Source organism: Eschrichtius robustus, chromosome 20, assembly GCF_028021215.1.
Source record: "Eschrichtius robustus isolate mEscRob2 chromosome 20, mEscRob2.pri, whole genome shotgun sequence".
Taxonomy (NCBI): Eukaryota; Metazoa; Chordata; class Mammalia; order Artiodactyla; family Eschrichtiidae; genus Eschrichtius; species Eschrichtius robustus.
The window spans coordinates 48,863,996-48,876,241 of NC_090843.1; the positions used below are offsets into that span (position 1 = coordinate 48,863,996).

The 12,246-nt window shown below is 35.8% G+C and overlaps 1 protein-coding gene across 10 annotated transcripts in view; it reads right to left on the minus strand.

Moving 5' to 3' along the window:
- Nucleotides 1-3,356: 3,356 nt before the first annotated feature.
- Nucleotides 3,357-12,246, minus strand: part of RHOT1 (ras homolog family member T1) — an 80,705-nt gene continuing 71,815 nt past the window's right edge. For all 10 annotated transcript variants that reach the window (XM_068530540.1, XM_068530533.1, XM_068530535.1 and 7 more), the window contains one exon: nucleotides 3,357-4,379. In XM_068530540.1, the coding sequence (XP_068386641.1) occupies nucleotides 4,262-4,379 (118 nt within the window). In that variant the 3' untranslated portion in view covers nucleotides 3,357-4,261. The remainder of the gene's footprint in view (nucleotides 4,380-12,246) is intronic.

Here is a 12,246-nt window from a genome sequence, read left to right on the forward strand (position 1 = left end):
ACAGTCCCCAGATAACCAGAGTTCAAACGAAACATTCTTGTGGGATTCCTTCACCTTCCACCTTTGTCAATTACGCAACTGGACAAAGGGAAAGCAAACATGGATCAAGTATCAAAAGAACAGCTCCAGATGAGTGCTCAGAGGAAGTGGAATTGACGCTCCCTTTACCTTCTGAGTGCCATGCTGCCCTCCGAGGTGGGTGCCAGCTCAGCCAGAGCACCATGTTCTGGTGAACAACAGTACCATCAGTAAGAGTGCAAGAAATCAAACACTTTCTGCAGGTCCAATCTTGGTTTCCCTATAAATAAAACATGACTACAGTCGTTTTAAGTTCTTCCTAGTACTGTACCTTTTCAAATTCTGAAACAATCAGGTAAATTTTTTTAACCTGCTATGCATTTACTACTAATACTTTCATCAATTACACCAAGGAGTTGGTCAAATCTGGCCCACAGCCTGTTTTTCTACAGCCCATGAGCCAAGAATAGTTTCTACATTTTTAAGTGGTTACAATAATCAAAATAAGAATATTTTTTGACAAGTGAAAATTATACAAAATTCAAATTTCGGTGCCTATAAATAAAGTTTTATTGGGACGCAGTCATGCTCATTTGTTTATGTAAAGTCTGTGGCTACTTTCTTGCTATGACATAGTTGAGCAGCTGCAAAAATCTCGAATATTTACTATCTGACCTTTTACAGAAAAAGTTTGTGACCCCTAAGTTACACCACAGCCTATATACCCATATCATTTTAATAACAAACACTTCCAAGGGTTATTTAGATCATCAAAGACATAGGTGAAGCATGAATAGGAAAATACTGAAAGAGGAAAAGTGTTCGTACAGAACTGGAATTTTTCAACATATGAGGATAATACTGGCAATGCCTCCTTGTGTGTGTGTATCCGACGTGCAGCTTTCAAACCCAGAAGGAATGACAATCTCTCAATTTCACTGTCTTTCTGCAGCTCTCTCTATGCTAAAGGAGAAGAGAAAATCTACAGAGTAAAACATTATCACTGGAAAATACAGCTAGGAACCAGAATGGCACTACAAAGTTAAGAAGTTTCCTAATGATGTCAGAATCTCACCTTTTAGTAAGGTGTCCGTGCTTTCTGAACCAAAAATAACTGAGACAAATGGTATGACAAGTGTGAGCATGCCACGGGAGGCAAGGGGACATAGTTTTTGAATTGGGGATGCACTAGAGAGATCTGAGATGCATTCACTGTGATACTCACAGGTCAGAGACTTCCACAGAGCTGAGAGCCAAACAGGTTAACAGACATTCACTCTTACTGATGGAGCCTTTTGATAAATAGAGTTTAAAAGACAAAAGGTACTTGTAAGATTAGAGGTTTTAACAAATGGGTTACTGGGACTGTGAATCTGGGGATCAAGGTTTTTGGTTCAGGCTACCTGGATGCAGCATTCTCATACTACAAACATTAAATAAATTTAGAATCTTGACATGGGGTATTTCTCAAAGAGCATCTAGTCCCGAACCAGCTTCCTAAAAACACATGGACTATGAAAAATTCGAGGATGATGCCAAATAAATAAATGTGCTAATGAAAATTAGGTCACATACCCATTTTTAAGATCTGCACATGTATTTTAAAGACACTTTTCCACTGATGTTTACTAGTACAACTGAGACAAAAGGGGCAGCAAAGTTAACACCAGTTGCATTGTGAGGGTCTGTTTAGGAAAGGTTTATGCCCTATACAGAGTTTGAGCACTTACCTCTGTTTCCCCTCTGCTAGTCATTTTTCAGTTGCCTTCCCTCAGGTCAGAAAAGTTCTCCTTTCATTCAGGACTGGCTCAGCAGTATACCTCCTCTTTGGTGCCTTCCTCTGACGGGTGATGTACAGATCTGCACAAACAGATATCCACAGCCCTCCTACCTCTTCTTTCACAGGCCATTTCAGAATGGTGATGTGCTTCCCAAACTCCTAACATCAGCCCACTCCTACTATAACACTCATAAGCTCTGCCAATGTGGGACATGGCCCATATTTGGTCAAATGTGAAAGAGAAAGACAGATGAACGGCAAGAAGCAACAGACCATTGATGTGCTAATTAAGGCTAAGTTACTACATTATGCCAAGGGACTACAAACCTTCAAAGTGATGTTTCTTCACAGGACCGTCTCGAAAATTCATTAAAATACTGTAGCAGTTTCAGAACTGTCCATTTAAAATATAATGCAGTTGGTGCAAAGTGAAAGGTTTCCTTTCAACCCTCAAAGTCCTATTTTCCTCATTTTTCCTTAGTATTCTTACAGCTTGCACCTTCGAGTAAATTGTAAAAGCCAGAAGAGGCCTATTACTGTATTGATTCACATATTTCCCCACATTAACTAGTCCCTAACGTGGATATGAAATAAGGAAAATGATCCGCATGAGCCTGTAGGTTAAAGAGGAGAAAACAGTGAGCATTTCCTCTGCAAACCCACCCTGCCTAGACTGAGAGTGGAGGAAGGCTTCCCCCAGGGAGGGAGAAGGGTCGAGAGCAGGTAAAGAAATAGGGCAGGTGCCTTCCTGTGAATCAGACACTTAGGCCTCAAATGAAAAGATTCAGAGAGAAAAATCTAAATATGTAAACATACTACTTTTCACCTTTTGGCAAACTACCTTCTTTCCTCTGTGTTTCCTCAAACACAACAATCTACAGGGCCTACTCATTTAAAATAATATTTCAGTCTGAACAGGGAAGAACTTGGAAGGAAAGAATTAACTGTCATTGGAAGCTGTGTAACTGAAATTTATTTGGTAAATGAGAAACTCTCAGAAAATAATGAAAATGAGGAGCCACCAGATTTTTTTGCTCAATTTTCCTTTTCCTCAATTTCAGAATGGAAATGGGAGTGGGGAGGGAGACAGGGAATTATGAAGTGAACATGACACACATTATTTTACAAGCTTATAGCTAATAAATTATGTTGTTCCTAGCTGCTAAAGGAGTGTGATCTTAGGGAGAAAACACCCCTCAGAAGAACAAAGGGGTAAAAAAATCCATGTTAAAGGAGAAAATAAACATGTAAATCATAGCAAAAACCTCATGAGTTAGGTATGTGTAGGGGAAAACAACTGCCTTTTTCTAAGAATAGATTTCCCCACAACTTTAAAATAGATTTCCTCTGATACATACAAATCATACTTGTCTTCTTTCCTAATAAGTATTATCTTTTTGTATAAAAATAATTTTCAAGACAGGAAAGACAGAAACCAGAGGATTTCATTCATATCTGTACAGAAATATTTACTTCTGTTAGACAAAAAACTCAAGATCACAGTACACAGTGCTTATTTATTTAAATACTTGAAAAGGTCAATGATGGAAAAAATAGGTTCATAATGAGAGTTTTATTCATTAGATTTATTTTACCATTTAAAAAAGTGCTGCTTCTAGGTTATCCTAGCCAGATATAGAACACTTCATGACACATGCAGCTACTGTAATATACTATAATAGACACAGCCATTATAGAATGATTTACACTTTGGGAGGAAACTCAATAGTAGTAATGGTGACTGTTTATTTAAACTAAAAACATTAATAATATACAAATCTTTTTTCTCATTTGATTGAAAGGGCTATAAAACATACTGACAAAGGAAACTAATCACACAGGTGACGCCTTTGCTAATCGCCTTGAGCTTACTCCTTCCTTAAAGGAGAGCATCACACTCAGCTATACAATTTTCTAGACTGCACGATGGCTTCAAGGCTGGCCTACCATGAAGGATGGGACTGAAAGAAAGTCACGTTTTTAAAAACGGAGAGAAAAAGGCAAATTGTGCCTCGTGTACTTAAAGTACCCAAAGATCATTCTGAGTAAATGTGAAATAAATAAGTGATCAATGAGTAAATAAAGTCTCTGAGCTGACTTAAACCTAGGAGAGTGAGCCAACTGAGCACTAATAATACCATGTAGAAACGTCTAGAAACATCATTTCTTGAACTCAGTCTGGGAGACCATATCTTGCCTGAATATGTACATTATTTACAAAATATTCCCTTTTGGCCTCTGAAAGTTAGCCATTTTAGTTTGGCTGTTAAGCTGTTTCCTTCCATATGCTAGCCAATACTGCAGTTATAACTATCATTAAAATACTCTTATGCATGAATTACAAATATTAACAAAGTAACTCTGCATGTATAAATATCTCAATATTTCTAGCGGAATTTAAAGCATTCAGAATGTACATAAAAGTATTTGTTTTTGGTAGGGCCAGTATTTTTTTTTTTTAAATCATCGCTGTTTCAATAATGCTTTGTACATAGCAAAGCCCAAAACTGCAAAAACAGTAGCACCAAAACTTGCTCGAAGCCAAAACGTGGAGCTCTTGAGGTCAGCTTGTGTCACGTGCCTGTAGTCAAAAAATATAATTAATGTTTAAAACATGATTAGTATGAAAAAACCAGTTATATGAACAATCTACTTTTAGGGAAGTATTAGCACACTTGTCAGGCTAATTGCATACAGTAATGGTCACCAAAAACATTTATCAATAAAGCCACATGTACATTGCTTAGATAATCATTATCTTAAGACATGCTGTAGACATTAATAAAGAAATATCTATAATTAGTTACTATTTGGGAGTAAACAACATCCAAAATGTTATAAATTTTCTTCACATGGGAAACGGAGAACTTAGACAAATCAACCTGCCACTTTTTAATACCAGCATGGTCCTTCAAAACGAGAGGTAAGACTGAGACCTCACAATTTTGAGAGTCAATTTCATGGAACTTAATGTGCAATCTCCTGTCCCCAGGAACCAAAAGCTATCTTGTAAGCAGTTAAGTGACAAGTGACAATACTTTTCTAAGAGCAATGCTTAAAATCAACTTTGGAAACACTGAGTCCCATAAAAATTTACCAAAAAAAATCCCAAAGGGGGAGGGGGAGGATTTACAAGTTTGCATTAATTTGGTTACTGCTGATTAAACAAAGAAGAAGAAAAAAACAAACAAACGAACCAAACCCTGATATCAGACAGGCAGTGACATTGGTACCAACTAAAGGACATGATGTAACATGATGGACTGAAAGGTAAATGACATAAAAGAAGCCATATTATGCATGATAAGAACAGGGACAGCCTGTATCACAAACTGAGTTTGTGAGCATGCTCAGTTAATAACACTGCTAAGCACCCCCAAGGGTCTCAAGTATGACAGCTTACCATGAAGAGGATACAGCTTTAAAGCAAAGGTTGGAACATTTTATTCAGCGTCACTGAAGTTTTAGTTAAGTGAACACAATTGAGGTGATGCAGAAAACTTACAGAATTAAGAGCTTAGAGAGACTGTCTAGTTTAGGTTATTTCACAACTAAATTAAACAAACAGATTTGAAGCAAGAGTCAGACATCATTAAAAGACCAAGACACTGACATATGCAAAAGAGTTAAGAGCCAAAAATCTATAAATTATACAAAACTACTTTGTCTCAGTAATAGTCAAAGAGAGAACAATCAGATTAGTTTTCACAAAATGCGATCTGTACATCCCTAAGAAACAAGTTTACAATACAAGCAAAGTGCTCCATGCTTATCACTATGGTAAAACAACACAAAGCACTCCAACTTCTTATCTTACCCAGTTTCTATTAAAAAAAAAAAAAAGTCACTCCTTAAATAATTATTATTTTACAAAGCAAAGTGATAACACAGGTTCATGCCACCTTGCAAGTTACTTCTTCCAACAGGTAATGTTTCATTTTTTTAAAAAAAGGGAAGAAAATACTTAGGTTTTCAGTTTTTCCACTTGGAAAAACTCCAACAAAGCCAACCCACTGTTTGTGGGAAATGTTACTTGGCTTCAAGAAAAAGTGGACCATGAAATGACCCCACGAAGATGGAATCTTCTACAGAGCTGACGGCGTGCACCTGGTGAATAATACTGCCTTCGTCGTCTGCTAACAGCATGGCACCCCACTCAGCTACCCGGGCTCTTAACCTTTTATACACGTGCACACAGTTTGCAGTTCACAGCACAGCTCACAAAAGAAGGGGACTGAAAGTAATATCTCTCAATTAAACATCCCACACATAAACTGAGTTGCCACCCTACATGATGCATCTCATGCTTTCTATATTTAAAGTAAAGTTATTCTATAGAAAACTGCCAAACTTAAAAAAATCTATCTATATATACTCTTTTAAAACACATACCAGGCAGGAAACCTAAGGCTGTTATATACGTTCTCTATGTATCCCCCAGAGGCTGGTCTTGGTATATCTGAAACACTAAGAGAAGCCCTTGAAACCAATACTATAAGCAGTACCTGACAATATGCGGTGACTATACTTACTCAAAATGAGGCTAACAACTTAGTCATGAAGTTTAGAAATGCTTCTAGTTTCTGACTACTAAAAACTACAAACATACATCTGTAAAAAAAAAAAAAAAAAAAATTGAGTAAAACATCCCAAACTCAGAGGCTGTCATGGCCCTATGATGAGAGTTTCAAAGTTTACAACTCCAAGTCAGCAGAGATGTAAAGAACTTAAAGTCAGAACACAGGCTAAAAGTGCATTAGAGTTTTGCTTCAGATTTGGTCTCTCTGTGATTTTCATGCATCTTCACTAATGGAGAATATTTTTACACTTATTTTTTAATTTAGGGGAAAAGGGGGTTAGGATTAATATTAGCTATAATGACATTAAAATCAGTCAAAATGATTTCTCATCAATATTCTTCACGTATGGAATCTGTTAACACAGCTTAGTTCCCTTTGTTGAATTTTGAGAAAGTATTACCATTCATGAAATAATATATTCTAACTGACTTTATTGCTTAGTTTTCTTTTGCATTTCAAGACAGTAATTATTACTTTCCCTAAGCTATAGTATAGTCTTCAATAGGCAAAACAGTGGTTCATATTTATAGATGAAAAACAATACAGATACATGTTCAATATACAGCTAGTTTAAAACTCAAGGCAACCACTGACTCATAAAATATATTTCAATGACTCCATCGATGTTAAAATAGTTGTTTAACATACTTTTAGACATGGAAAACTACTTTTAGACAGAAAGCTACTTAGAGAACTATTTTATGCCTTTACCATATGCATTTAAAAGCTACATCACCAGGCTCTATTTACAAAAGAGAATGCATTTATAACAGATGGCACATTTGCATTGCCTGCCTAACTGACAACACCTGAATGGAGAACAGTGCAATCTTAATTGTAACTATTAAGAACTGAGCCATGTTTGTCATTTCAGATCTCAAGCAGAAGCAGAGTAACAGCTTCATAAGGCTGCTTCCTAGTTCATGCCTACAAACTCAAGCAAAAGGAATGCTTCCACAATTCAAAAGTTTAATTCTTTCCAAATGACTCACATAAAACATCTCAGAATAAATTATAATATCTTACTGCATACTTTTTCTTAAGTTTTTTTTGACTATTAAAAAAGTAATACAGGGAGTTCCCTGGTGGCGCAGAGGTTAAAATCCTGCTTGCCAATGCAGGGGACACAGGTTCGAGCCCTGGTCTGGGAAGATCCCACATGCCACGGAGCAACTAAGCCCAGGAGCCACAACTACTGAGCCTGAGTGCCACAACTATTGAAGCCCGCGTGCCTAGAGCCCGTGCTCTGCAACAAAGCGAAGCCACTACAATGAGAAGCCTGTCCACTGCAAGAAAGAGTAGCCCCTGCTTGCTGCAACCAGAGATGGCCTGCGTGCAGCAATGAAGACCCAACGCAGCCAAAAATAAATGAATAAATAAATAAATTTATTAAAAAAAAGTAGTACAAGCACACTGTATGAGGAAAATAAAAGTAGAAAGGAACAAAATCACCTAGAATCACCTGAGGCCACTAATTAAAATTTGGGGTATTTCCTTTTAAACTTTTTCTATGTATTTCTAACATAGCTACAAACACAATGTATATAATTTATATAATTTTATATCTTTTAAAAATATTATATAGGGACTTTTACATAAATTACAGAGACATCATTTTAAATAGCTGCTTTATATTCCTATTGGTGGCGCTCACCATTTACAGGTGACTGTAACTAAAGTGATGAATACCTTTCTACATTAAGATTTTTCGCTACATTTAAAATAGCTTCCTTAAGATAGATTACCCCAAAATGAATATTACAGGGTCAAAAATGTGTGTGTGTGTGTGTATATATAAAGGTTCTTTTTTTCCAATCTACTGATATATCAGAATCACACATTTCCCTACTCTACGCGGAATAAAATAATTTAGGTTCAGCAGTATCTCTTTTTAGAACATAAGAAATAACGACTAAATGCTAAAATATAACCTTAAATAATCGTGTGAAGCTTGTCACAGCTTTCGAGTCCTTAGGTAGAAAATTCCTGTGGAATGGATGCTGGCTTTCTGTCTTAGAAGTGCTGAGGGCCCAGATGTCGATTAGATGACAAGCGCTTCTCGACACAAGTGTGGGAGCAAACCAACAGGTTTGGACCTGGGTATTACTAAGGCTGCTACTCAACAAGGCAGAGAGAAGATAATGTTTCAAAATTCAGGCAATAAAGAGGCAAATTGAAAACTGTTGTGTGAAGGTCACAGAGGCATATAACAACGGACCAAAATTCCTATGTACCTTTGCACAGAATGCCTTAAAGAAGGCATACAAGATGCTTTGATTAACTCTACAATTTATGGTAAATATAAGAACATGAACTAAAATCTTTATTGGTTCAGTGTATTTAACCAATAATAAAGGGAATGTTATCCTCTCCCTGCTTTATGTTTCTACCACCTGGTGAAGTATTTTTTTATATTTACCTCTAATAATAATGCCATTACTGCTAATAATAATTTTAACAATGACAATTCTCCTAATTGAACTAGTAGGCATGAAACATTTTAATAAGCTATTTCTCGAACTAGGTTAAGAAATAAAAACATAGTGTCCAGCAAAGAAGAACTATAACACAAATATACGAAAGCTGTTAACTGAGCATGCCTAAACAGTAACATACTTAGGAAAAGGACATAGGTGTGCGTCAATGTCAAGAAATGCTTCACCAAGCATTAGAAGAATAAAAATTCATGGATGATTGTAGATACATGGGAAACACATAATGTCTACATGTTAACTACCGATACTTAAAGGTGAGAATAGGCAAACTCCATCCTGTTGTGTCCTTTAATATACTAACCAAACGGCAAAAAATTTTTAATTTATAAGCAGCAGCAGCTTACTTGAAGAGAATCTATAACACAAGCTCTCATATAATTTTAAACGTATGACTATGTGTATGTATCCAAATTCAAAGAAAAGCCTTGTAAGGACCTTGCATATGAACACAGAAGTTTCATATGAAATTAAAACACAGGATGCACTTCCTTAAAATATAATATTTTACCGTAACATAATATCCTAAGAACTCTTACATTCCCAACAGAATCTCTATAGCATTAAGATTTCTAGGAAACTATCCTCTTCATAAAGCAATCCTGTGAAAAGACAGTTCATTTTAGCGTGACAACAGTAAAGTCCTTTCTTCAAAAACAGGGCTCCTATGTTAAGTAACATGATTTCAAACAATGTGAAGGAGGAACTTAGGTGATTATTAAAGAAATATGGGCAAATGAAGTGAGTCATTAAAGAACAGATTAAAATAAATGTCACATATATCTGAATTTTAAAAATACATTAATAAACAGGATAAAAAATACAATGGGTATGAAGACTGTCCATCATCCCTTTGCGTCTCGGTAAATACTCAGTGTGAACTACAGATTTTGTTACTGAAGTAAGATGCTGTTACCAAACTTAAGAATTAACATGAACAAATAACCTATACGGCTAATGCAAGTACTAAAATGTGGTGAAAGAAATACTAAAACCAAGATATGCATCAAAGAAAACCACACCAAAATAATAAATTGTAAAATAAACGATTTGATCAAATTACAGGTTAGGAAAAATGGGAGGATTATACACTGAAACACAGCTGGGAAATGGATCAAGAGGAGTTAAAAAATGACTAAGTGGCACAGGCAAACAAATGAAAATGAACACCTAAAGGAAGGGACAAATTAAAGTGCACACACACTACAGTATAGTGACATCCTCATGCAAAGCAGGAGTGTTCTAAAGTCAGAATAATAAATATTTAATAAACTAAAATCCTGGGTAGTTCAAACCAACAATCAAGCCCACTCCTACAATAATCACTTTAACACCTTCAGATTTAAGAGGTATTTATAATTAAAATATAATCAAAAGGTATTTTTCTCCAATAACATGATTTTCACTATTTGAAATGAAAGCATTGCCAGAGACTAAAATCATCTGGCCACAGGTTAATCATCTTCCAAATGTATTTAAATTCAAATAATTCCAGCTATTCATAAATTATTCCAAAGAAAAACATAAACCTATCCAGATCTAAAGGCTGAGACCATAATTACCAAAGAACAAAGTCACATGTCAGATAGGTAGTTAAACACTTCTCTCACATGTTGAATACACATTCAATTAAACTGGAAAGAAAAAAATTTTTATTACTACTTTCTACTTAAAATACATAGTGTCAGTAAATAAGCTAAAAAAATAAAGACAATCTTTTCTGGTCAAAGACAGATGGGGAAAAATGGACAATTTCAGAAATGTTGGAACTGTTGAAACTGCGTTAAGTATAAATTAATTAATTTGGCATAGGTCTTCTCATGATCAGGTTATAGCACTTCCTTTGCTAGCATAAGGCACTAAGGTCACTGAAAATATAACCAAAAGTAAAAAAAAAAAATTTAACGTAATATTTAGAAAGGTATTTAAATACAGGTCTGTATCTTCTTCATCTTGATGTTTTGCCCCAGCTCACAGCAGGATCCTATCTAAAGCAGGTACTTAAGTACTTGGATGAATAAATCAAAGTGGTAGGAGGATGACATAAAGGGAGAACGTGGCCCCAAACATGTATTATCTCTGGAAGTAGTTTCTACTTTGGTGATCAAAATTTTTACAAGCACACTAAAACAATGTACTAATTTGAGACCAACATGTATGTACCAATATTTGTCTATTAATTTCTTTGCAGACATTTAACAAAACTTTTTGGTTAAATAAAAAATTTTAAACTGCTCATTTATACTTCTAAATCAAACGCTAGGCACAGCAGATTTCTAAAACGAAAGACTTAAGACTTACTGTTGAGTGAGAATCGTCCCTATTGAATTACAGTGAAAAATTCTTACGTGACTTTTACTCAATTAGTGAATCCTTTTTCTGTTTATGTAACATTAAGATATACCTAGCACAGCAAACCAGTGGTGACCAACCACCAAAAGGTTGCCAAAACCCAAGACATAGTAGGGAAAGTGGTTCCATTCTCACCCCACCAACCCCATTACTTTTTTCAAGTTATTAAAGAGAAAGGAGTAAAACTGTATGTGGAGGTGTTTGTAAGAGACATTTTCATTCCTCAGGTGTACCTTTTTCTGGCCTGCATCTTTCACAACTTTAGGCTATGTCTTAAGACTGAAGTTGCAAACTTCAGGTCACACAGGCATATAACATGCCTGTAAACATGCTTTCTTTGTTCTGATTAGTACTTCAGATTTTTAAAATTTAATTGCCTTTATTTAAATATCAGGAAATTTTACCTAAAAATCCTGACTTGTAGTGTCTCAGAGAATCACAAGTCCTGGCAACACCACGCTTGGACAATAAGCAACAGCCAGAGCTGAGTGGTGGCCGCCTCCTGCAGGCAGGACCTGTCGTAGCTCCCACCTCTCTTATTTCTTCTCCTCGGCCACCTTCATTCATTAACATTATCCATCCAGACCCTGTAGGTACTTAAGTTTTTGGCCTCCATCCTCACCTACCTCATCTATACTCCTTTTGTGAATTAGAAGAAACTTCAATATAGAGCTCCTAAATTTCCACTGGACTTCTATAAAATAATTTATTGAAATACTACCAGGGAAGAGGAAGGAGTTCTTTGAAAAGTATGCTGGTTTCCCTCCTCATCTTTTTCATTCTTTCCCTTCTTGATTACCAGACATCAGTGATGTATGCTGACATTACCATTAAATTATTTCTAGTTTATAATTAGATATGACAAAATGTACTGATTTCTCTTCGAGGATCACTGTACAGAGTAATTTATGATGAGCAATCTCCTCCATTAATGCACACCCAACCTATTTCATTGGGAAGCTGACTAAACCAACCTAAAATTAAAATTGTCACTAAAGATGCAGACAACGAATCAATCTGCAAT